At 42.5% G+C, this 27,433-nt stretch overlaps 1 protein-coding gene across 1 annotated transcript in view; it reads right to left on the bottom strand.

Moving 5' to 3' along the window:
- The window catches only part of mmut (methylmalonyl CoA mutase), a 35,782-nt gene extending 16,580 nt beyond the window's left edge, over nt 1–19,202 (bottom strand). Inside the window, exons 1-6 of the mRNA XM_078541991.1 lie at nt 18,810–19,202; nt 12,432–12,799; nt 10,190–10,347; nt 7,927–8,098; nt 6,644–6,892; nt 2,466–2,577 (exon numbers count right to left, since the gene is read on the bottom strand). Of these exons, the coding sequence (XP_078398117.1) occupies nt 2,466–2,577; nt 6,644–6,892; nt 7,927–8,098; nt 10,190–10,347; nt 12,432–12,799; nt 18,810–19,164 (1,414 nt within the window). The 5' untranslated portion in view covers nt 19,165–19,202. The remainder of the gene's footprint in view (nt 1–2,465; nt 2,578–6,643; nt 6,893–7,926; nt 8,099–10,189; nt 10,348–12,431; nt 12,800–18,809) is intronic.
- Between the last annotated feature and the right edge of the window lie 8,231 nt (nt 19,203–27,433).

The raw sequence follows: 27,433 nt of genomic DNA, 5'->3' as shown, positions 1-27,433 counted from the left end.
ATAGGATCACAGCATATGACAGGTATTAATAGCTTGTAACCAAGTTGGAGACCCATTTTGCATGAGACCACTAGTGGAGGAAATGGAATTTGCAATCAGATATGGCAGGGATGTCCTCAAGTTTGGAACTGGGGCATTTTGTTAGAGCAGATAAAAACAGGCTTAACTATGGTTGACTGTGCTTGATGTCAGTCACTGGAAGTGCTTGTTGCTGACACCATGTGCTTTCCTCCAGTTGAGGAGGAATATCCCTAATCTTAATTTTGAAGGAACTTTGCGTTTTATGTTAAAGCTTGTTAGCTTATAGCAAACAAACAAACATTCACTGCCTGTAGAAAACCTGCCAAGTTTTAAAAATACAAATATTTTAAAGTTTCCTTCAAAATGCAATGAGCTGCAGCAGCCAACCGAGGGCAGAGCATGGTGGCAAAGTCTTGTGATATGTTTATGATAAAACTAAAGTTATAATGATGGAATCTTCTTCAGAAAGACAAAGAAAAACTGCAAGTTTAAGAAATGTATCTGATTTAAACATGATAATACAAGTTATTTTATTGTTTTTATCCTTTTTCCATTAATACTTTGTCCTCTATTACTCCTTGCTTGGGTGCAGTTTCATGGTAATTGGAGTACCTCATCCAAGTGGCCATTCCCAAGTGCAAACCCAACAAGAGTCAGCAAGCTACTCAACTGCAGAAAGCATTACAACCAAGTCTTAGAATGTCCTGCCCCTCACATTCACATGCAGGAAGTTTCAGCAGAGGCCACTGCAAAGCAATTAGGAACAGGAACCCTGGATGATTTCCCTGCCCGAACAAATTGAAGCCCTCCTATTGTTAACCTCACTAATATCAGCTAGCTCAGCAAAGACTGAACAAACTTACAGCCTTCCTGATCTGTATGGTTCACCTACCCAGTTAAGAGCTACATGTAGTTTCTAAATATTTGTCCAGCTTCAGTGAATGCACATGCAGCAGTGTTAGTGTTCTTCATACAACGTGCGGCTTAACAAGGAGATGCAACTAAAAAGCACTGTTCAACAAACGCAAAGCTGGATATTAATCTTTGAAATTGTAAAGTAAAAATGTTTTAATGCCAAATACTTGTGTTTTCGTAAATTGTATATTATATCACATCTAATTTGTTTCTTTTGTGTAATCCAAGTTTAGTTATATTGCCAAGATTTCTTATACACACAATTGTAAAGAAACAACTCAATAATCCTTCTTTGTGAAGCTATACACGGAAGGTTCAGTTAACTTTGTTAGATATTAATTAATGTAGAATGGACAAGGTACTGTCCATTCACCCTTGGGAATTGTGGGTGGAATTTTATTTTCCTCCAGGAGGCAAACAGGAGAGGTGGGGGACCTGTTTAATTGGAAAGGAAGGAGTGGGGTAGAGACTCCATCACGTTCCTGCCCCCACTCCCTTGATTAAGTCCAAGGCAGGAATGCTCATGGACGGCCTTCCCACGTGGAACCCAATTAAGGGCCTCATCCCACTGTTGCTGGTATTAAACCAGCAACAATTGAAGGGCGGGGGGCGGAACGCACACTATGTGAGCAACCTGTTAGGTAAACCCTGGTGGGGTAGGGCCCCTCCTGCTTGGGCAACCCATGCCCAATGGAAATACCTGCCTGAAGCTGAGGCCGCCCTCATGCCTGAAGATCATGCCTGCCCTAAGTACCAACCACGCCATCACCCGCTCCCGCCAGGGCCACCCTGTCTGTCCCTGGCAAACCTGCCCCACTTACCTTACTCCTGGGGCTCGATTGCTTATCTTCTGTGTGGGTCTCCTGCAGGACGAGCGGTGGCCACCGCTCCCAGTAGCAATGCCAGTACTGGAGTACTGCTGGCCTCTGATTGGCTGGCAGCTCTCAGGGGCAGGAAATTCCTCCAGAGGATGACAAGGAGCCCGACCCCAAACAGGTTAAGTGCCTGAATGGCACTAACTCGGGGTCAGGATTGTGGGCGGGTGGGGAGGAGAGGGGTGCCCATTGGTCCCAGCGGGGTTGCCACCTGCTCTCCAGCCCAAGGGCAAGTCCACTGTCGCAAGCATTAAATTCTGTCCTGCATTTCAATGTAGCAGAAATTGGTGAGATGAACAGGTAACTCATATTACAAACACTGGAATATAATACTTTTTTTTTTTAAACAGAATCCAGTCCAAAAAATCATTATACCGAATTTACAGTTACAAGATTATTAGTGCTGGTAATTTCCTATTTTTTAATTCAGTATCAATTTCTCTCTATTGAACCAATTTAATGATATTGTTGATATGGCACAATGTATAACACAATTACTTTGCATTTGTGCTGTTACTCAAACTTCTAAAACTAAAAATTTATCTTTTTAAAACAAACCAAAAACAATATCTGGCCTACTGTAATAAGACTAGTTTTCATCCTTTCATCCACCATTTCCTTTCAGCATCAATTAATGGTTGTTGTTCTGTTTACCAGAGTCAATCCTTGCTTGGTTTCTGGCTGCACACTCTTCAATACGAAGTTTTGGGATCCCTTCGGCTACCGCTTTAGCCATACCACCCATTTCTTCAATCTCATTAATAAGCTAAAATTAAGCACAATTACATTTTAGTCTAGAAAATTGCTGCAACAATATTTTCATTTAACTGTAGTGTTGCACAGGATTTGATTGTGGATAGGAAATGGGATAATTAAGCAATCTAAAGAAAGGAGAACAACTGGAAAATGGTTATGTCACCTAGGTGTTTTTTAAAGAATAGATGAAGAAAAAAAAAATCCAAGATAAAAGATATTGGACTGGAAATTAGCCATCTTTGATGGGATGAAAGGGCACCTAGCCCTGACTGACTGGTTGGAAAACAAACGGCAGATCAAAAAGTGGATCACCAAGGAGATGCTTAAAATCAGAGAAGAATAAGCAGCAGTTAAATATATTCCAATGAGAAAACCAGGGTTTCACGAATAAAGAAATTAGAATTCTTTTTGAAAAAAGAAACATGTTAACCAGGGACATAATACAGAAAGGAGACAGCAGAGGTATTGTCCACAAATCCTTAAAAATGCTCTAGAATTGGGAATTGCACCAAAGGACTGGAAGGTGACAAATGCTTTAATCATTGTTGAATAAAGAAAGAAGTTTGTAAATTGTTGACCAATAAGTCTATTCTTGCTGTGGGTAAACCTTTATCATAGTAGATGAAGTTAGTGAACATCTAGAAAAGGTTAATCAGGGACATTCAGCATACATTTGTAAAAAGCAGATCGTGATTGATTAATACGAGGTCGTGTTCTACACATGCACTGATGATCCCCACCTCTCTTTGCAACACCTCTGTTCACCCCTCCAATGCCTCCCTGTTGTCTGACTGCTTGACAACTTATATATAGTGCCTTTAACAAAATAAAACTTCCTGAAGCCCTTCACAGAAGCATTTGACACAGAGCCTCAGAAGGATATTAGGATCAGTGCCAAAAAGGTTGGTCATGGGTAGACTTCCAGCACCATCTTAAAAGGAGAAAGGTTGAGAAACATAAAAGTTTGGGATGGTAATTCCAGACTTTTAAGGCCTAGGCAGCTGAAGGTACAGCCTTAATGGCCAATCAAAATAAACTTGGGAAACGCAAGAGATCAGAATTGGAGGATTGAAGAGATGTTGCTGGGGGTGGAGGGGATGTAGATCTGGAGGGTATTACACAGAGAAGGAGATGAGGCCTGTTAATTGTATCAGTTGTGGTTAAGTATAGATATGTGGAGGGCATTGATTGGATGGATACTTGAGCATATATAAAGAGACACTTACTGACACAGGAGTGGAGTCAGGTAATATGTGCCTGTCAAATTTCACTCTGCAAATAAATCTATTTCAAGTAATGACTGGTTCTGGTTTCTTCCTCACCAACTGGCTATCAGGTGCATAATAAAGCCTTGGGGGGATTTGGAGCAATTATGAGAATTTTAAAATCAAGGTGTTGCTGGACCAGTAGCCAATGTAGATCAGCAAGTTTGGATGGGCTCAAGTTTACAGAGGGTACAAGGTGGGAGTCATACCTAGAAGTAACAAAGGCTTCAGCAGCAGATGATCTGAGGCAGGGGTGGAAGCAGGTAATGTTAGAGGTATAAGGAGTTGGTCTTGGTGATGGCGATGATATAGCGCTTATCTCTGGGTCAAATAGGATGCCATGATTAAAATGGCTTGGTTTAGCTTCAGAAAGTAGGTTGGGAGGCAGATGTGTAGGGAATGGAAGCTGTAGTGGGCCTTCAATCTTTCCAAATTTTAAATGAGAGGAAATAGCTGCTCATCTAATTATCATCAAGCAATGTGACAAATCAGATGCACTGGAGGGGTCAACAGAGGTGGTGTTGAGGTACAGCTGGGTGTTGTCAATGTACATTCAGCCTCAAATGAGCTTTTAACGTTATCCAGATAAACACGGGGCAGATCAAAGCCACGGCATCTTGTTTGAGCTGAACTTCCAACACCATAGCCTCTCTATTACAAAAAACTGCCTAATTCCACAACATTGGGCAGAATTTTCTGCCTGTCGGGCAGGCAGGCCTGACCCAATCTCCGGCAGGCGGGGAGCTGATCCCCGCCAGCGAAGCGGGCCGCACCACCATTTTATGTGGGCGGGCCAATTAAGGCCCGACCAGCGTGTTGTCCGGCGGGAAGCACTATGCGCTTCCTGTGCGGACGGGGGGAAACCCCAAAAGCGAGAGTGCGCTCTTTCGCGCATGCGTACAAAAGAGCACACATCTCCCTGAGGCTAACTGCAGCCTCAGGGAGATCGCTTCCACTTTGAAAAATGTTAAAAACAGAGAAAAAAAAATTGGCCAGGTCAATGGGCGCACAGCTGATTTTGCGGTGCCCCCGCCTTCCTGAAAATTTAAATGGGGCGGGATGACGTCGGGGGTTTCGCCCGACGTCATCTTGCATCATTTTATGCATCGGCGAGCGGGCCCCGCCCCCTGCTCACCGACGGCAAAATTTTGCCCATTATTTTTCTCCCATCTCAGCCCATACACTGCTGTGATGCTCATTTATACCTTTGTCACCTCAATTTCTCCATAGATTTCCTTTCCAGCCTCAAATGTTCTATCCTTCATAAACTTCACTTATCAAACCTCTGCTTCCTATATCCTGTTCTGCTCCAAGTCATGCCTGTCCATCCTACCTGTCCTCATTAATGTTCCCAAATGTATCAAATTTAAAATGTTCAGCTTTGTGTTTAAATCACTCCATTGCCTTACCCCTATTCATATCATTTCAATACATTCTCCAGCCCTACAATCCTCTGCTCCTGCCAAACTCTAAGTAAGTAATAAGGCACATATTACTGACATAAACGAGCCATGATTTATGTGAGGGGATGGTAATAATGGGGTTGTATACTATTTTTCAGAGGACGGTACTTGGAAAGGCATATACAAACATAATCTACTAAACCATCGGGAGGGATGGGAGGGGAAATTTGAATCAGAGTGATATAGCATGTCAACGCAACTGCTATACTAAACAGGTTTGAGGAATTGTTATTTCTTTATGCAGCATATGCTGCTTGCCATGGCTCAGTCATAGCGCTCTTGCCTCTGAATCAGAAGGTTGTGGGTTAAAGCCACACCTCAAAGACTTTAGCACAAAATCTAGGCTGATACTCTAGTTCTGAGGGAGTGCTGCGCTGCTGAAGGTGCCATCTTTCACTGGGACATTAAGCGTGTCTTTCCTCTCAGGTGGATGCAAAAGACCCAAAGTCAGACAGAGAACAACAGTAAGTTTAGTGCTGACTAGTTTCAGAGAAATTTCTAGTCAGTGAAGTGTATTTAGCCTGCTAATCAGGATAGCATGGGGTAATTTATTAATTTCTGTTAGAAAAGCGTTGCAGAACAGATCAAAATTGTAAATGTTCACAAGTTAAACATAAATCAGTTTATATTTTGTTTAATCTAACTACTGTGTCTCACAATTGGCATTCTATAAGATGGGAGACACGTACATGATGGGGAAGGGGGAATTGTGAGACTATAGTATCCAGTTCACATAACAATGGGTTTCATGGTTGCAGTCCTGGGTCCTGCCACTGCATGACTAGATATTGGGCAGCAAAGGTAAACTCTTGTTCATAAGGGATGTGAGACTCATTTACAAGAGAAATTAGTGACATTGAATAATATTTTGTGCAGATCTGAAATTTTGTAATGCAAGGGATAAGGGGAAAAAGATGCAGAATTAGGATTTTTAAAAGTTGTTATGCCTAAGAAAATTCTTGTTCCAAATGGCTTGGCCTTGTTTCTAAATTTAAGAGATATAGGTCCCAGTTTCAGAATCCAGCAAAGGTAACAAGATGAACAAAAACAGGCAGGCATTTAAAGCTAAAACAAGTTAAAAACCATACTTTAAAAACAAAACTAAACCCAAAAAACTCAAAAAATGGTTTCTAGACACAAGTTGGCTGAAGATTTCCATCTGTAAAACTATTGTGACATGAATGTTCCCTTTAAAACATCATTTCAGTGGTCTATATCTCTAATTATCATCCTATAAAAGTATAATTTATTTTTTCAATGTTGCACTGTATTAAGTTTCATAGATAGGCACCATGTAATTTACCATTATCAATAGTGTTTGTTAACATTGATGCTTAGATGCACTGACCTCTAAAGCAGCATCATACGCCTGATTAGTAAGAGACTCCATCATAAATGAACCTGCCCAAGGATCTGCCACTTTTGGGATGCCAGATTCCTCCTGTAGGATGATCTGAGTATTCCTGGCAATCCGTGAGCTTTGTAATGTGGGTAGACTTAATGCCTCATCAAAGGAATTAGTATGCAATGACTGAGTTCCTCCAAACACAGCTGCCATTGCCTCAATCACTGTGCGAACAATATTGTTATGTGGATCCTGAAATTGAAATATTACATTAACATTTGAACAATATAAACTTTGAGAATATTAAGTAAAATAACTACAGTGCAAAGGAATAATTCACTTTAAACTACTTTAGACAAACACACTCTGGAAAAAAGAACTATTAGGAGATATTTGAGCTCCAGCTTGAGAATATTTGTATTTTTGTTTCCCTCATGAATAGGGAGATACCATATTTAAAATGCGCAATTCACCATGTCTGATGAATGATAATGTTATATATTTGGGTATGATTCAGATTTTACATTCATTGTTCAAATCATGTCCCAGCAATGAGAAATAAGGACTGTTACATCATACTCTCCCTTTCTTATTATGCACATATCTGAGAATAATCACTTCCAAGCCCATCTCGGATGAAATTGTGATGTCAACTTTTATCCCTCTGCTTAAAAACAATCGGATCAAAGTCCCTGCATAACAAACTAAGTACTTCAGAATGTTGAGCCAGGAAATTAAAAAAACATTTTTTATCCTTCACTTTTTAGACCGCAAAATAAAGATTGGGGCATACACGAGATTGAGGTAGAAACTGAAACATCATAAGCTTTAAAAGAAAATGTAAAAAAAATCAATGAAATTTTCTCATTGAAGAAATATGACATTCCACAAATTATAAAATTAAATTTTCAGGATCAGAGAGGTTGTTCAATTCAAATTATAAACTTAATGTGCCATTAAAAACTCAGTTATATTTCATTCAACAAGGCATAACCGTTACAAGGATTTTTACAACGAGACTAAGGGTGAAAGTTCACATCAATGCAAGTGATTTCTAAAGATATCCATCTGTGGGGATTTCAATAATGCAACCTGTGGAGAGCAGTGGGAAATCTCTGACTGCAACTTCTGAATTTCCCTTTAACTGCGCACGAATGCCAGAAGTTGCTTTCAGTTTTACAGTTGTGATAGCCAAACTGTTCACATTTGCTGTCGTCATTACAACAATAAAATCTGGGCCATTGTTTTGGTCCTTTCAATGCTAGATTTCTATTAGGTACACTAACCTGCTCAGTGAGGGACCAACCAGAGGTCTGACAATGAGCTCGCAGCAGCAAAGATTTTGAATTTTTAGCATTAAATTTTTCTTTCATTAAATGAGCCCAGAGCCGTCTAGCTGCTCTCAGCTTTGCTATTTCCATGTAAAAATTCATACCAATTCCCCAAAAGAAAGAAAGTCTGTAATATAAAGGTGACAAAATTAATATCTGAAAGAATTCTATACCTTCAAATTTCCCACTAATATTAGAATTACTTTTAATACTACCAATTATTTTTTCTGTTGGATATACTGTTGTTAATTGAATGGCCCAATACTGCTTCAATTATCAGTATAATTTTCTGAATTGGGGCAAAATATAAAATGAGCTTATAACTTTATGGTCATTAAAATTAAAAATTTTTTTTCAACTAAGGAAATGTAAGCTGCCAGAATTTACGCACCTGCAGCATGGTGATTTTTAATTAAGATTCAATTAGAATTAGACTTGCTCATGTGATAACTCTAGTCACCAGCTTTCTTTCAAATAAACCCATTGATCCAGGTATTTGTTGGAAATGCAACTTCTATACAACATTGGGTTGTAGAACTTCAGAATTGAAATGGAGTCCTGTTTTTCATCTTCTCTCAATAAGTTTGATGTTGATCTGGTCAGCAATGGCTCAAAGGCTGCACTCTCATCTCAGTCAGGAGGTTGTGTATTCAACTCCCTCTCCAGAGACGCAAGCACAAAATCTAGGTTGACACTCCAGCACAGTAGTGAGGGACTGCTGCACTGTTGGAGGTACCATTTTTCAGATGAGACAACAGAGGCCTCATCTGTCCTATCAGCAGGACGCATAAGATCCCATGGCACTATTTGAAGAGGAGCAGGAGAGATTCCCTGGTCTCTGGGCCAATATTTATCCCTACCAACATTACTGAAACAGGCAATGACCAATATGGAAATCGAACATGAAACCAAAAGAGAAGTATTTAAGATCCTGAAAGGTCATTGCTTTTTGTGGGATCTTGGTGTGCATAATTTGGTTGCCATATTTCCTACATTACAAGTGACTAAAATTAAAAATATTTCATTGCCTTTAATGCATTTTGTGATGTCCTAAGGTCATGAAAAGCGTTAAATAGATTCAAGTTCTTTCTTTCTTCAATGGTAGATTATAGAAAGATAATTTCTTGTACAAAACTTTTTTTTTTAAAAGTACAAAAATGATACAAGGTCATATCTCATTTGCATTACTGTGGGCAGAAGCTGGGGGAACCATAATGCACTTTAGAAGCTAGTGTAATAAAGGTACAGCTGAACAGCATTATTAGAGAAAATGAAGCAGGGTCCAGTTACTTTCTACAATGCAAGAGATGGGGTGAAGGACATCTTCGGAAATTCAACATAAGACAGAATGATATTGGATCCAAGGAGCCAAAGGGCTCAGCATTTTGGTTAACTGTGGTTAATTCACCGTACGAATACACAGATGTACGATAATGTGCTACATATTATAAAAATCACATTGAAGATTCAATCCCATACACTAAAGCTATAAAAATTTAAAGGATGGAGCAGTCTCATCTCCATTACTTTTTGTTTCAACTACATGGATTGAAATATTTTAATCTGATTGTCATTTACATCATTATAAAGCAGTGTTAACATTGCGCTGACACAAAATACAGATATTCAGTATAAATGCTGCCAAACTGGCACTGTTCAGAATATTTCTGTACAAAGTGTAAAACCACTTGAAGCAGCCACATACTATGCAAAGCTAAAAATACCACATCAAATGAAAGGTTAGAAACAACCTGGATAGTTTGCTGGACCACTGTTTAATATTACAGAGCCAAGACAAGAGTCCATTATTCACTTACATTAAAATGCCAATTGCTGTATTAACATGCATTTAATTACATCAATGCAGTGCTAAATTGAAAGGTGCCATAAAAACACACCCCAGAATATTACATTTTTTTAAACAAGGGATAATTTAACTAACCCAAATCTATACCATTTTCTGAAACAATGTGTCAATTATGGTGTTCCATGCACTTCTCAATGGTTGGCATATTTCTTCCAAATGTTATATAGTTAACTGATTTCCCCATTAAAGTATTTCTTAAATCTACAGGTAACTAAAATATCTTAAACACTATATTGTATCAACTAAATGCATGATTTAAAGAAGGTCTGATAACATCAGGTTAACAAGTTACTTTTTAATAGACAAATTGCTTTTGTTTCACCAAAAATGCAAAATTGTAATATTAATTACCGTGGTGCAAAGTCATCAATGTTAAGTCCAACTTGGATACCAGTCCTGCAGTATTCTAAACCATTTGCTATGGTATAAGCTAATTCCAAAACAGCACCAGCACCAGCTTCTTGGAGGTGGTATCCACTGATAGAAATGGAGTTAAATCGAGGCATATGCTGTGGAGAAGAAAGCAGATTTTTAAAATAAAACCATTCAGCAATGTTGCTGTTTCTATAGATATATTAAAGCAGAACGAAAGAAAATATGTTTCTTTACTGACCAATATGGAAATTGAATGTGAAACAAAAGAGAAGTATTTATGATCTTGAAAGGTCTCGGCAAGGTGGAAATGGAAAGGACGTTTCCTCTTGTGGACGAGTCCAGAACTAGGGGGCACTATTTTAAAATTCAGGGTCACCCTTCTAGGACAGAGATGAGGAGAATTTTTTTCCTCTCAGAAGGTTGTGCAACTTTGCAATTCTGCTGCAGAATGCGGTGGAAGCGAGGTCACTGAGTATTTTTTAAGACAGAGGTAGATTCTTGTTAGGCAAGGGAATCATAGGTTATCGGGGGTAGATGGAAATGTAGAACCCGAAACACAAACAGGTCAGCCATGATCTTATTGAATAGTGGAGCAGGCTCAAGAGGCCAAATGGCCTACTTCTTCTCCTATTTTGTACGTTCATATGTAACTCTTGTCTTATTCCATTTTGTAGTAGAGATTTGTATTCAAGTCTAACTTGATTATGCACATGATTCTTTCCTTCACCATTTAAGCACTTTTTCCTCCTATATCTTTCATGATCAAGCAGAGAGCGAGGCTTTTTCAGCTTAAAAGTCCTGTTCTTATTTATTTTTCTTGCTCGGAGTAGTGTTTCTCACTGCAGATTACTCATTATGCAGTTTATTCTCCATGGTAACATTAGAATCGTACTAATACTTAAAATCATCAGGGTGTCCTGATGGTGTATTTAAGGGTTTATTTATTTGCAATTACCTTTTACATCAGTTGCAATGTTGCTACTGAATTTTTTTTGCTATTCAGGGTGTTACTCAGCAAGAGTATTTATTTCAGTCACTGAAACACCAGCACAATTTTCAACAGGTTAAAAAGCCAGTTCACAAAAATTTCCTTTAGGTTTAATAGCAGTGTTGGTAAGTGTGTTTTACATAAAATGTTAAACTATCCTTTTCTTTATTCAGGTGCCAGCAAACCTGCATTTCCTGTTTGAATTTTTAAAAAATGTTTAATACCGCCACTTAAAAAACTCTCATCTTAGCGACTGCTGTAAAAATCCACGACATATTCATGAGTACAAATCACAATGGAAACCAATACAGTTACATAAAGTTCAGGTTAGGCCCCATTTAAATCGGTTCTGGGGAAATCATCTCAGGAAGGATACATATTTGCTTTAGAGGGAGTGCAGTGCAGATTCACTAGAATTATATCAGGGATGAAAGGATTAAATTATGTGATCAGGTTGAATAGACTAGGTTTGTAGTCCCTCAAGCATAGATTAAGGGGTGATCTAATTAAGATATCGAGGAACATTAAAGGAATTGATAAGGTAGATAGAGAGAAACTATTTCTCCCAGTGTGGAAGTCCTTAACAAGATGGGGGAATAAAGTTAAAATTAGAGATAGACCATTCAAGATTGGTGTCAGGAAGCACTTCTTCACACAAAGGGTGGTGGAAATATGGAATTCCCTCCCTAAATTACTGGTGAGGCTATTGGAAATTTCAAAACAGATTGATAGACTTTTGTTAGGCAAGGGTATTAATTAAGGGTTGCAGAACAAAGGCAGATAAGGAGGTGATACAAATGAACCATGATCTATGTGAAGTTGGCCTGTCATTGAGGAGGAGAATGGCCTACATTTAGTCGTATGGCAGTGTGTCTCAAGGGCTTTTCTTATGAATAAATGGAGACATGCAAAACTTTTTAATACAAATGATTAAGATCTGGAAAGCACTGTCTAAGTGAGTGCCGGAGGCAGGTTCAACCAAGGAATTCAAGGGAGAATTGGATTATTATCTGAAAAGGAAGAATGTGCAGGGTTACGGGGAGAAGGCAGGGGAATGGTACTGGGTACATTACTCATTCGGAGAGCCAGCACAGACATAACAGACCAAATAGCTTCCTCTGTGCTGTAACAATTCTGTGATAAATGATTTTTAGAAAAACGCACCCACATTCCTATGTAGCAATGTATTGAACAAAACATTTTTGATATACAAACCAAAAACATACTAACTTCAGCAGTATACTGGAATATATCAGCTATAATCTTCATGGAAGGTTCAGGTGGGTAAATGAAAGTGTTCCTGACCATGAATTCTTTTAGTATGTCATTCTGAATGGTGCCTGTTAATTTCTCTGCAGGAACACCTTGTTCTTGTCCTGTCACAATGAACATAGCCAGAATTGGCAGCACCGCACCGTTCATAGTCATGGAAACAGACATCTTTTCCAAAGGGATTGAGTCAAACAACAACTTCATATCTTCAACACTGTCTATTGCAACTCCTGCCATTCCAACATCTCCACGAACACGAGGGTTATCTGAATCATACCCTCTGTGAGTGGCAAGATCAAAAGCCACCGAAAGTCCCTGTTGGCCAGCTTTAGGAGAATAAATGAATCAGCCATTATTGTAAGCCAGAATTGTCTATGTTAAAATACACATTGAAACATACAAAATTATTTAGCTTGACATCAAAAAGCATCATATTATTGAGCTGTGAGCTGATAATATAGTGGGCCAGATTTTGCTGTAGCAGAGCATCTTGTGACCAAAGTGACCAAATTTGGGAACAAAATATTCCAGGATAATTAACTTTTAGAAGAGCTAGGCAAAAATGGAAAGGGAGAACGGGTTGCCCTAATAGTAAAGGATGGGCAAAGACAGTAGAAGGAAAGGATCTTAGCTCATAAAATAAAGTAGAAATGGTTCAGATGGAGCTAAGAAACAGCCGGGGCAAAAAAACATTGAATTGTTTATCAGCCCCCTGTGGTCTAGGGAAGAGTATAAGGTAGGAAATTTGAGGTACATGTAATAAGGATAATAAGGGGGAGGCAATGGCGTAGTGGTATTGTCGCTGGAATAGTAATCCAGTGACCCAGGTTAATAGTGGGCCAGGGTTCGAATCCCACCGCGGCAGGTAGCGGAATTTGAATTCAATGAAAATCTCGAATTTGATCATCAAACCATTGTCGATTGTTGTAAAAACCCATCTGGTTCACTATTATCCTTTAAAGGAAATCTACTGTCCTTACCTGGTCTGGCCTACATGTGACCCATGTGACTCTTAAATGTCCTATGAACAAGGAGGGCAATTCGGGTTGGGCCATAAATTCTTGCCTAGCCAGCGACGCCCATATCCCATGAATGAATAAAAAAAAATACATTAATCTTTACATTAATATGAATGAATATAAAAAAAATAAATAGTACAAGTTCATGGAATTTAATCATTAGAGTTTTCTAAATCAGTGTTGAGGAACCAACTAGGGATCACACTATTTTGGAACTAGTGTTGTGCAATGAGAAAGGGTTATTTCATCACCTTGTAGTAAGGGGGCCTCTAGGGAAGTGACCATAATTTGATAGGATTTATACCGAATTTGAAAATGATTTAAGTTCAAAAATAGGGTCTTAAATTTAAACATAGCAAACAATTTAGGTATGAGGGGTGAGTTGGCTAATGTAGATTGAAAAAGATATGATGGTAGACAAGCAATGACCACCATTTAAAGAATTAATACATAATTTGCAACAAAAATATATTTCTTTAAGGCACAAGAAACCCAGAGAAAATGTGGTTCAACAAAGACTAGGAAGTTAAAGATGGTGTTGGATCAAAAGAAGGGGCTTATAGTGTTGCCAAAAGGAATTTAAACCTAAGGATTGAATCTAGCAAAGGAGGGCCAAGAAATTGATAAGGAAAAAGAAATGAGAACATGAGAGTAGACTAGCAAGTGACATAAAAACAGATTGTAAATGTTTCTATACATTTGTAAATAGCCAGAGGTTAGTGAAAGCAAATATAGGCCATCAGTGGCAGAGCCAGGTGAAACTATAATGAGGAAATGACAGTTACTAAACAACTACTTTGTATCTGTCTTCAGTCTTCACAGTAGAAGACACAGAAAACATTCCGGAAATAATGGCAACTAATGGTCTAGCAAGGATGAGGGACTTAAAGAAATCAGTATCAACAAAGAACTAGTACTGGAGAGATTGATGGGACTAAGTGGCGACAAATTTCCCTGGATCTGACAATCTACATTCTAGGATTTTAAAAGAGGTAGCTGCAGAAATAGTGGATGCATTGGTTCTTATATTCCAGAATTCCTTAGCTTCTAGAATAATTCCCAAATATTAACCCGTTATTTAAGAAAGGAAGAAGAGAAAAAATGGGGAACTACAGGCCAGTTAGCTCAGTTGTTGATTATATTTAAACCAGAGGTTGACATGTTTTCGGGTGCTAAGGGAATTAAGGGATATGGCGATAGTGCAGAAAGGTGAAATTGAGGTAGAAGTTCAGCTGCAATCTGACTGAATGGCAGAGAAGGCTCGAAGGGCCAAATAGCCTACTCCAGCTTCTGTTCCTTTTATGCACTGTTAGCTGGACTTTCTCATGCAGACTTCAACTTGAATATAAAAGCAAAATACTGTGGATGCTGGAAATCTGGAACAAGAACAAAAATACCTGGAAAAACTCAGCAGATCTGACAGCATCTGCGAAGAGGGATACAGTTGATGTATCGAGTCCGTATGACCCTTCATCAGAACTAAGGAAATAGAGAAATGAGGTGAAATATAAACTGGTAGAGGGGGGTGGGACAGACAGAGCTCTATAGGGGGCCAGTGATAGGTGAAGGCAAAGAAGAGAGATTGCCAAAGCTGTCATGGACAAAAGGACAAGGGGTGTTGACAGTGGTGATATTATCTAAGTATTGTGCTAATGGGGACATTAAGGGTAGCAAGCAGGACAAGCTAGTAGCAGATGGCCCTAGTGGGGGTGGGGTGGAGGGGAAGGGATCGAAATGGGCTAAAAGGTGGAGATAAAACAATAAATCGAAATTTAAAAATAGACGGGAAAAGAAAAATATATTTGTAAAAAAATTATAAATTATTGGAAAAAGGGAGATCGGAAAGGGGGTGGGGATGGAGGAGAGAGTTCATGATCTGAAATTGTTGAACTCAATATTAAGTCCGGAAGGCTGTAAAGTGCCTAGTCGGAAGATGAGATGCTGTTCCTCCAGTTTGTGTTGAGCTTCACTGGAGCATTGCAGCAAGCCAAGGCTGGACATGTGGGCATGAGAGCAGGGTGGTGTGTTGAAATGGCAAGCGACAGGGAGGTCTGGGTCATGTTTGCGGACAGAACAATTTCAGATCATGAACTCTCCTCCATCCCCACCCCCTTTCCGATCCCCCTTTTTCCAATAATTTATAATTTTTTTACAAATATATTTTTCTTTTCCTGTTTATTTTTAAATTTCCATCTATTGTTTTATCTCCACCTTTTAGCCCATTTTGATCCCTTCCCTCCACCCCACCCCCACTAGGGCCATCTGCCACTAGCTTGTCCTGCTTGCTACCCTTAATGTCCCCATTAGCACATTCCTTAGGTAATATCACCACCGTCAACACCCCTTCGTCCTTTTGTCTATGACATCTTTGGCAATCTCTCCTCTTTGCCTTCACCTATCACTGGCCCCCTATCAAGCTCTACCTATCCCATCCTCCTCAACCAGCTTATATTTCACCTCATTTCTCTATTTCCTTAGTTCTGATGAAGGGTCATACAGACTCGATACGTCAACTGTATTCCTCTCTGCAGATGCTGTCAGACCTGCTGAGTTTTTCCAGGTATTTTTGTTTTTGTTCAACTTGAATATAATTTGTACCGTAACTTGTTGGGCATGCAAGTTGATAGTAGCACAGCAAGGGCAATAGGGCATCTGGGAATTTAGTGAGCTGCAGGACAAATTATGCATCTCCATAACAGTAGATGTAATGCATTTCAATTTCCAAAAAGCCTTTGATAAGTTACCACATAGTAGACTCATGGCTAAGGTCAGAACATGTGGAGTCATGGGATATGGCAACTACAGAGGCATGAGGGAGGAGCTGGCCAGAATTGACTGGGAGATGAGCCTAGCAGGAAAGACAGTGGAACAGCAATGGCAGCAGTTTCTGGGAGTAATTTGGGAGACACAGCAAATATTCATCCCTAGTAAGAAGAAGCATACTAAAGGGAGGACGAGGCAACCATGGCTGACAAGGGAAGTCAGGGACAGCATAAAAGCTAAAGAGAAAGCATACAATGCGGCGAAGAGCAGTGGGAAACCAGGGGATTGGGAAGCCTACAAAGACCAACAGAGGACAACTTAAAAAGAAATAAGGAGGGAGAAGATTAAATATGAGGGTAAACTAGCCAGTAATATAAAATAAGATTGCAAGAGTTTTTTTTAGATATATAAAGGGTAAGAGAGAGGCAAAAGTGGACATTGGGCCACTGGAAAATGACGCTAGAGAAGTAGTAGTGGGGAACAAAGAAATGGCGGAGGAACTGAATAGGTACTTTGCGTCAGTCTTCACGGTGGAAGACACGAGCGACATCCCCAAAGTTCAAGAGAGTCGGGGGGCAGAGGTGATTATGGTGGCCATTACCAAGGAGAAGGTGCTAGGAAAACTGAAAGGTCTGAAGGTGGATAAATCACCTGGACCAGATGGATTACACCCCAGAGTTCTTAAGAAGATAGCTGAAGAGATAGTGGAGGCGTTAGTGGTGATCTTTCAGGAATCACTGGAGTCAGGGAGGGTCCCAGAGGACTGGAAAATTGCTAAAGTAACCCCCCTGTTTAAGAAGGGAGTGAGGCAAAAGACAGGAAATTACAGGCCGATTAGCCTGACCTCGGTCGTTGGTAAGATTTTAGAGTCCATTAATAAGGATGAGATTTCAGAATACTTGGAAGTGCATGATAAAATAGGGCAAAGTCAGCATGGTTTCATCAAGGGAAGGTCATGCCTGACAAATCTATTAGAATTCTTTGAGATAACGAGTAGTTTAGACAAAGGAGAGCCAATAGATGTTATCTACTTGGACTTCCAGAAGGCATTAGACAAGGTGCCGCACAGGAGGCTGCTCAGTAAGATAAGAGCCCATGGTGTTAGAGGCAAGGTACTAGCATGGATAGAAGATTAGCTGTCTGGCAGGAGGCAGAGAGTGGGGATAAGGGGGTCCTTCTCAGGATGGTGGCAGGTGACAAGTGGAGTTCCGCAGGGGTCAGTGTTGGGACCACAACTTTTCACTTTATACATTAATGATCTAGATGAAGGAACTGAGGGCATCCTGGCTAAGTTTGCAGATGATACAAAGATAGGTGGAGGGATGGGTATTATTCAGGAGGCGGGGAGGCTGCAGAAGGATTTGGACAGGTTAGGAGAATGGGCAAAGAAGTGGCAGATGGAATATAACATGGGGAAGTGTGAGGTCATGCACTTTGGTAGGAAGAATAGAGGCATAGACTATTTTCTAAATGGGGAGAGAATTCAGAAATCTGGAGTGCAAAGGGACTTGGGAGTCCTAGTCCAGGATTCTCTTAAGGTTAACTTGCAGGTTGAGTCGGTAGTTAGGAAGGCAAATGCAATGTTGGCATTTATTTCAAGAGGACTACAATATAAAAGCAGGGATGTGCCGCTGAGGCTTTATAAGGCTCTGGTCAGACCACATTTAGAATATTGTGAGCAATTTTGGGCCCCGTATCTCAGGAAGGATGTTCTGGCCCTGGAGAGGGTCGAGAGGAGGTTCACGAGAATGATCCCAGGAATGAAAGGCTTAACATATGAGGAACGTTTGAGGACTCTGGGTCTATACTCGATGGAGTTTAGAAGGATGAGGGGGGATCTGATTGAAACTTACAGAATACTGAAAGGCCTGGATAGAGTGGACGTGGGGAAGATGTTTCCATTAGTAGGAGAGACTAGGACCCGAGGGCACAGCCTCAGAGTAAAGGGAAGACCTTTTAGAACAGAGATGAGGAGAAACTTCTTTAGCCAGAGAGTGGTGAATCTATGGAATTCATTGCCACAGAAGGCTGTGGAGGCCAGGTCATTGAGTGTATTTAAGACCGAGATAGATAGGTTCTTGATTGGTAAGGGGATCAAAGGTTACAGGGAGAAGGCGGGAGAATGGGGTTGAGAAGCTTATCAGCCATGATTGAATGGCGGAGCAGACTCGATGGGCTGAATGGCCTAATTTTTGCTCCTATGTCTTATGGTCTTATAAGTAGCAAGCTGGCTACAAAACAGAAAACAGAGCTAAAGGGATAAAGGTAGTTACTCAGCTTGGCAAATGCTGGAAGTGGTATTCCACAAGGATGAGTGCTAGGATCACTGTTGTGCACTATTTACATAAACAGTCTGGATTAGGGAATCAGAAGTACAATTTCAAGATCTGCGAATACCAACAAATTGGGTGGTGTAGTTAACACAAAGGAGAAAGTGACAAAATACTGGAAAGAGATTGGTATATTTGTAAAATGGGTCAGTAATTGGCAAAGTAAACTTCAACATAGATAAGTGCAAGGTGGTAACAGAGCGTTACCCCTCCCCCCTGCCGACCTTTGATGTTATTACGGTAAAACCGGTTGCTCTCCTCCACCGTGCTGAAGCCGGCGTACTGTCGAATGGTCCAAGGTCTATACGTGTACATGGTTGGGTAGGGGCCCCTGGTGTAAGGCCACAAGCCCGGCAGCTCCTCGGGCAGATCCACCGTGTCCTGCTTGGTATAAACGGGTTTGACGGCGATCCCCTCCGGCGTTTCCCATATCAGATCCTCGGCTTTCTTCCCCTTCAGCTGTTTCTCCGCTAACGCGACCCATTCCGGGTGCAAGAGGTGCCTGCCTCGGCGCAGCACATCAGCGCCGGAGGGCCGCAGCCTCAAAAACTGACAGAGCACTCGCCGTGCCCGCAACATGTCGCCGGCTCCAGGCCTGGAGCACCACAAACCAATTGGGGGTCAGTCCGTCACTGCCGGCCCGGAGATTGAGTGACAGCAACACCGACCAATCGCAGCCTCTGACAATCACACGTGATCACAATGGAACGTGCCATCAGCCAATGGGCGCCAGGGGTGGGGCGGATCTTGCGAATGTCAAAGTGTCACGGAGTTGAGTGCAGAATGCTGCAAATGCGCAGCAAATTAGGCAGTACCTGTAGAGAGAATAAGTTAATGGCCCAGATCCTCCAGTCTCCGTATTGGATGTATAACCCAAAGTGTGGCGGGCCCGACTCACTGCCTCCATGGGAATTACCCAGGAAATTTGAACTTCTGATAGACAATTCCACTGCTCCCCAGGACCCTCCCTAAAAGTGTCCAACTCTGAATTAGAGTCGGAGACATTGGACAGTTGCGACGTACTTGCCTGGATAGTTCCCCTGAGGATGTTAGACAGAAAAATCCTAATCTAATTCCTGGGTAACTGGACAACTGACACCCCTGACTCCCCCATCAACATCACCCTCCCCTAACAACTCCCTCCAACCCCCAATTCCTCCCAACCTAACCCAACCTGACAACACCTCTTGACCCAACTTGGCTTATTCAGTCACTCACTTACCCACCTACCCAACTCACCCATGCCATCCGAAAACAAAGGATGCCATAAAGTGGTAAAAGTACAGCAGGAAGACATTTGGCCCACTCTTATCAAAAACAACTCACCGAGTTCCACTCTGCCTTTTTTTGCAATTTTTATCTCCATAAATAAGAAACGAGAGAGCAAGTCAAACCAAATGGAGTTGGGAGGTCAGGTGATGCATTGTGCCTCCATAATCATGTTGTAATCATTACAGGAACACAAGGTCCTACCGACCAAGTGATTTGAGGATACAAGAAACTTGTACCTGGTTTTCCTTCCTGTGTATTTGAATCAGCATGTTTAGGTAGTTATTTAAATTTCAAGGTCAGGTCATCTGTCTTAGCCCATACAGCATAATACATGATTGCCTGAGCAACCATGTAAGCAGCAATTTTTTTTTAAATGGACAAAAATATCTTGCACCAACTAGAAAAAAACAAATTTAAAGGAAAAGTAGACACTCCTCCAAAAATAACTCTCAGAAGCAGCCCTGATTAAAGGTCTAATGTTATGCAAAGATAACTAGTTGGTTTCATCTTTACACACTGCCAAAAAAATAGTCAAACAGGGATCAAATTGTAAAAACGTCGCTCCCACCACTACGTTATTAACCAGTGAGTATAAGGGCTGATGAGCCCCCTATGATGGAGAGGCAGGAGACTCATTAATATTTGTGTATTGAACATATGAGCATAAGAAATAGGAACAGTAGAGGCCATACAGCCTCTCGAACCAACACTGCCATTCAATATGGTCAAGGTTGTCTGATCTTGGCCTTAGCTCCACATTTCTGCCTGATCCCCGTAATCATTGACTCCCCTATAGTTCAAGAATTTATCTATCTCAGACTTGACTATATTCAATGTCAGCCTCCACATTTCTCTGAGTTAGAGAATTGCAAAGATTCATGACCCTCTGAGAGAATACATTTTTCCTCATGTTCATCTTAAATGGATGATACCTTATTCTGAAACTATGCCCCTAAGTTCTGGATTCCCCCCGCCCACCACCCACAACCAAAGGGGAAGCATCCTCTCAGCATCTACCCTGTCAAATCCCCTCAGAATCTTTTATGTTTCAATAAGATAATCTCTCATACTTTTAAACTACAATGAGTATAGCTTCATCAATAACCTTCCTTCCATCATAAGGTCAGAAGTGGGGATGTTCACTGATGATTGTAGTGAATGGTGCAATGAATGGTCAGCACCATTCCCCACTCCTCAGATACTGAAGCAGTCCATGTCCAAATGCAGCAAGATCTGGACAATATCCAGGCTTGGGCTGACAAGTGGCAAGTTACAATCACTCCACACAAGTGCCGGGCAATGACCATCTCCAACAAGAGAGAATCTAATCATTGCCCCTTGACATTCAATGGCATTACCATTGCTGAATCCCCCACTACCAAAATCCTGGGGGTGTTACCATTGACCAGAAACTGAACTGGACTATCCATATAAATACTGTGGCTACAAGAGCAGATCAGAGACTAGGAATCCTGTGGTGAGTAAATCACCCCCTGACTCCCCAAAGTCTGTCCACTATCTACAAGGCACAAGTCAAGAGTGTGATGGAATACTCTCCACTTGCCTGGATGAGTGCAGCTCCAACACCAAGTAGGCAGAATTAAAAAAAAAAAATGGACAGAAGAAAAATATCTTGCGCTAACTAGAAAAAAACAAATTTAAAATATAAGTAGACACTCCTCCAAAAAGAACTCTCAGAAGCAGCCCTGATTAAAGATCTTATGTTATGCAAAGATAAATACTTGGCTTCATCTTGAAGAAGCCAGGACAGAGGAGCCCGCTTGATTGGTACTCCATTTACAAATATTCACTCCCTCCATCACCGATGCACAGCGGCAGCCATTGGTACCATCTGCAAGATGTACTGCAGGAGCTCACCAAGGCTCCTTAGACAGCACCTTCCAAACCCATGACCGCTACCATCTAGAAGGACAAGGATAGCAGACACATGGGAACACCATCACCTGGAAGCTCCCCTCCCAGTCACTCACCATCCTGGCTTGGAAATATATCGCCGTTCCTTCACTGTCGCTGGGTCAAAATCATGGAAGTCCCTTCCTAATAGCACTGTGGGTGTACCTACACCACAGGGACAGCAGCGATTTAAGGAGGCAGCTCACCACCACCTTCTCAAGGGCAATTAGGGATGGGAAATAAATGCTGGCCCCATGAATGAATTAAAAAAAAATGTTGACTTGAAACATTGGCCCGAATCTTCCATGAAGCAGCAATTACCATCAGATCACTGCTCCACTCCTACTTTGCTGCGCCACAACTTTGGTCTGCATTTCTGGCCGGGTCTTCTGATACTGGCTTCAGAAATGCGGAGTGGTCTTCCAGCGAACTGCTTCCTTGTAGCAATGGATCACCGGGGGAAGTCAAGCCATGTCCCCATTCTACAGCACCAGCTGTCATATTCTGTTAAGTATTCACGAACACACTGAAAAGCTTTGGGGCATTTAAGTAGCCTTCCAGTGTTGAGTGAATGGGTGAATGTGTAGCCATGTAAGTGGGTGAGGTGGGTGAGCTAAGTAGGCAAGGGGATAGGGTGGCAGCTAGGTAGGGTGGAAGCTAGGTAGAGTGTTAGGTGGGTGAAGTGGGTAGGATGGGTAAGTGGGTTGGGGTGGTTGGCTCTGGTCAGGTTAGGAAGCATTGTCAGGCTGGGGGCAAGGTCTTGTCGGCGGTGGGGGGGAAAGTCAGGGGTGTTGGGGGTTCAGGGGGAAAGTCAGGTTGTGAGGGGAGTCGGGGCATCCTGGGGAGATGTAGTTGCTGCAGGCGGGGGGCGGGGGGCGGGGATCGAGTGGGATGTCGGGGGTGTCCGTTGTATAGTTACCCAAAGGTTAGACTAGGATTTTTCTAACATTTGTTGCGAAACTATCCAGGTAAGTAAGTCGGAACTGTCCAAAGTCTCTGACTCTAACTCAGAGCTGGAGACTTTTTCAAAGGTGTCATGAAAGTATAATAATTCTCATAATATTATTGTGATTTATTGCAAAAGTAGGTTAATAGTGGGGTTTGGATAGTTTGTGTGTATGTGTGTGTGTGTGTGTGTGTGTGTGTGAGGGGGGTGGTGGATTTAATTGAATTGGAGACAGCTGGTCTGGAGGCTTTGACTCATCAAAAGAAGCTAGGTTTGAAATACTAAATATGTAAACATGGCTGAAGTCTTAGAATGTCAGGTGAGGAGAATTAACACTTTTAGATAAATCAGGGCAGGGCAGCAATTTCAAAGAGATGGTAGGATGTTTACACCTAGCCAGATAAGTGAGGCCAAACAGTGTGTTTATTTTTCCCAAAGGTTACTGACAATATTAGCACCATAAAAAGATTTATATTATGAGAAAGGTAAAGTTCCAAAGACATTTGGGTACAGTGGATTTTACATTAAAAGGGAGAAACATATAAAAAGGAGAATGAGGCTGTGTCATGAAAGGCATTGTAAGATCTAACAGAAGTATGAGAAGCCTCCAGTATTTGTGCATTAAGCCTGCTGTCTACAGAAACTGAAGCTAGGAGAAGCCACTTTGAATTCCACTGTCCAGGGTATTGTGTTGACTTGCTGGAATCTGTTTAAACTCAATTTTTTAAATTGTTGCCTTAATGGTGGTGTAACTGGAAGCCAGATTAATTAGAGGTTTTAGGAGTTATAATAGTAATAATTTGTAGACCTATGTATGTGCTTGAAATCTTTCTTTTTGTTAATAAATGTTTAATTTAGTTTTCTTAAGAAGCTCTGAAGTCTTGGTGGATTTATTACTTCTGAATTCAGGGCACGCATGTTGAAATAAATATAAATTGCAAAACCATTGTGATCGCATGATCAATTTTCCCTCATGGGTTTGATCAACCTGGCACACATCATCTGCCGTGTCATAACAAAGGGACCTTAGGATCAGGAGAATTGCCCATCAGAGGTTCAAACTTCCCAGGCAATTCTCAAAGAGTCATTGCATCGGGACTTCTGCATGGTCCCAAAACGCAAATTGGGGGCTATGTCCAGTCTCCCACAATCCAGAGACAGGAAGATCTGGCCACTAGCCCTGTTTTTCCGAGACCTGCTGAGTATTTCCAGCGTTTTCTGTTTTTACTTCAGATTTCCAACATCTGTAGTATTTTGCTCTTGTGTTAGGAATCCAATGTTATTTTAATTGCCGCACAGGAAATACTGAGGTTATGAATGACGCCAAGTGAACCCAGGGTTTGCTTCAGTACTGTTCAGTATTCTGGATTAAGGGGCCACGATCAGCATAAAACTGCAATTGGATGATATTTTCCTCAAAAGTTAGGAGATTGGATGTACCCCATCAGATGTGTTTTGGAACCCTGCGGTAGTGTCGATGCAATTACTCCATGAGAAGTTGAAACTTCTGATGGGGAATTTCTCTGCTCCCTGGGATCCGCAGAAAAGTCTCCAACTCTGAGTTAGGGCGGAATCGATGCCCATTGGCGTCAAGCGTGTTTGGTGGCGTGACAGAACAATATGGCAAGAAGGCCAAAAATCGGTTTCACAACATCATGAAACCAGTTTGCAATCGTCTGCTCAGCCCATCGATGGCGGGCCGCATTTCCTGCCATCGGATGTCAGGAACCTCATTGTAATATATTAGTATACCATTATACGGTTAGCCCATCGCAATCATCCCCCACCGTTGGATTGTCCGCCCACGAATCACGTCGACATGTTTCACAACAGCATATAAAAGGTGTGCACTTGGTGGTCTGTACTTTGAGGGGAACTCAGGGATGAGTGCACAGTAACATTGCGGAGCGCTCACAAGGGACGCCGGTTGGACTTCAAAGTTGAGACGTGTTGGGGTGGCGGGTTGGGGAGCAAAGGCTGCCCTGTGGTTGAGGCGACTTTTGGGGAGGGTGCAAAGGTTGCCCTGTGGTTGAGGCGACTTTGGGGGAGGGTGCAAAGGCTTCCCTGCGGTTGAAGGTAGCACACAAGCACATGGGGGGTTGGGTGGGCAAGGGAAGTGGCCACGCATTAGGGATACCTTGTACGAAGTGACCGTTCCTCTGCAGCTGGGACAGTTCAGAAACAGCCATATTGATATGATTGGAGTCAGGCCCCTAGTTTATCTGCCCACTCAAGCAATGCAGAGGCATGGAAGTGGCACCAAGTGCTCCAGAGCTTTTGACCCCTTGGTCACAGACTGCAAACTAATGAGCATTTTAGTGGACTGAAGAACAGTTGGATGACTGGGCAAGTTGCACAATCCACTTGCTAAAGCTGGCCATGGAGCAGTCACTGGTGGAGGTGCTCACAGCCCCTTGCAATGTCATCATCCCCGTTTGGACCAGTCTCCCCCATGGTTCAAGCTAACAGTGCAGCCTTACAGTGTGGGTTAGGAGAATGCCTGTGCCTGAGCTGTGAGCACAGCACACAGTCCAATGGGCAAAGCTGCCACCAATTGGTCAGGTGGAGTGGAGTGGAGGAAGATTGCATTTCGGGCAGCCGTACAGCACACTAATCTCTGGCCATCCAAGTGGTGGCCAACACTCCCCGGGATGTGTTAAGGGACCTTCAGATTTAACCAAGAGAACTTCTTAGCACACCCATGCTAACTCACACATCTCTCTCTTTCATCCTGCAGCAGGAGTACATCAGGATCGTGGATCCTGGTCAACTAGCTGTATGCCTCATGGCGTACAGAGAGTGAAGGCATTGAAGAGACCGACTGAGGTGCCAGGCTGCTCAAAGGGAGGAGCAGCACCCTCTGGAAGAAGGGGCGACTGGGATTCCCACACACACCACTGAAAAGCTACAGTGAGCCTTCACTGGTCAGCGCCTAGCTATACACAGGGTCTATAGAAGCCGCCTTTCATTCCTCCAAATGACTGACAACCAGTGTCATCAAAGACTGTGCATGTCCAGGGAACTGGTTGGTCACACCTGCCACCTGCTGCAGGATTAGGCACCATGGGGACATAGAGGGCATCCAATGCCAGTGGCCGTGAAAGTGACCGTGGCGCTCAAGATTTAGCCTCAGACTCTAACAGAGTGAAGGTATAACAAGGCTTATATTGCAACTCTCAACTTGGTGGAACAAACCATTGCGATGCTGAAAATGAGATTCTGCTGCCTGGACCAGTTTGGTGAAGCCCTGCAATACAGTCCACAGAGGGTGTCAAGCATCGTTGTTGCCTGCTGTGCCTTTTACAACCTGGCGCTGCAATGGGGAGGGGAGCTGGCTGAGGAGGAGATGGAGGAGATGGAGGTCTCCTCCGATGAGGAGGACATCGATGGTGATGAGGGTGAGGAGGTCCTCGAAGATGATGATGACCTCGCACTGGCCAGGACGAGGCGGGCACGCTTGGGAGGCCTTCATAGCTGCAGGGTTGGGGAGGATGATGACGATATGCAGTGAGGAGACACCATAAGATCCTCACATTGCATCTATGAACTCTTGACTCCAACCTGGCTTGAGGCAGCACACATACACTCTGTGATAATGCTCCTGTGATGGAGATGCAGTGGAGGCCCTAATAGTCACACGTTTGCAGGAAGATGATGACGACATGCAGCGAGAACACGCCATAGACCTTCACACAGCCTCTGAGAATGTCTGACTCCTGTCTGTCCGAGGGCAGCTCAGTCATATCATAAAGACGCATCCATAAAACTTTAAAAGCATCTGGTCCTTTGTCTACCTTCAGTACCTGACCCTTTCAGGAGCACAGCATCACTGGTCACAGAAGCTGAAGAGATAGGGCTCAGCCCCACATTAAAGGTGCTGAGAGCACACAGAGAGAATGACGGAACTCTGTGACACCTCCCCACTACATTCTGGCAGCAATGACAAGAACCATCGAGGTGCAGGCATCAGAAATGTGTCCAGGGATTGTGAGGCTGGACCATCACTGTGGTCTGAAGGCTGCACAAAGCACAGGGAAGAGGCCCTGGACTGAGATACCTGCCTTTATCTTGTGCAGAAAGATTTTACATCTGAGTGACAGGGACAATGCTGATCAGAACAAGGAGCCATAGGCAGGGAGACATTCTTGGGAGTTTATTGGTAATCGTGAACAGTATGTACAAGTGATTAACACCCGTGCCCAGGCTGTGTAACTACATCTTCTTAACCTTCCTAACCCTGCCGCTACATTTTTGTGCGCCCCAGACATCCACAGCGGAGGTGGAGGCAGCCTACTGACTGCAACGCCCTGTCTGTGATGAATTTGATGGGCGTCCTCTCGAGGGCTAAAACCTGGAGGGCACCGGCCTGCTTTCAGGGACTTGCTGTGTGGCAGTGGCACCCTCCTCAACCTGTGGAGCTGGAGCTTCTCAGGTCACAGGAAGAGGGGATTCGGATGGGCTGGACGCTCCCAGAGTCACATGGGTGGATGGCCCTGGGGTGTGCACCTGCTGATCCTCCTCCCTATGGGTGCCCATGCAACCTTGGTTGACTCCTTTAGGAGGAAGGGTAGCTGGAGTGAGATTGAACTGCCCAGCACCCGTCTCACATACACACAGTTGGAGGCCAACTATGGCGTCAGCCATGGAGTTAAGCCCACACAACACTGCAGGAGCAACATCCTGGACCAAGGCAGCCACCATCCTACCAGTGTTGGT

Source organism: Cetorhinus maximus, chromosome 5 (assembly GCF_964194155.1).
Source record: "Cetorhinus maximus chromosome 5, sCetMax3.hap1.1, whole genome shotgun sequence".
Lineage (NCBI taxonomy): Eukaryota > Metazoa > Chordata > Chondrichthyes > Lamniformes > Cetorhinidae > Cetorhinus > Cetorhinus maximus.
The sequence above is the reverse complement of the archived record's forward strand: the minus strand, read 5'-3'. Positions and strand labels throughout refer to the sequence as shown.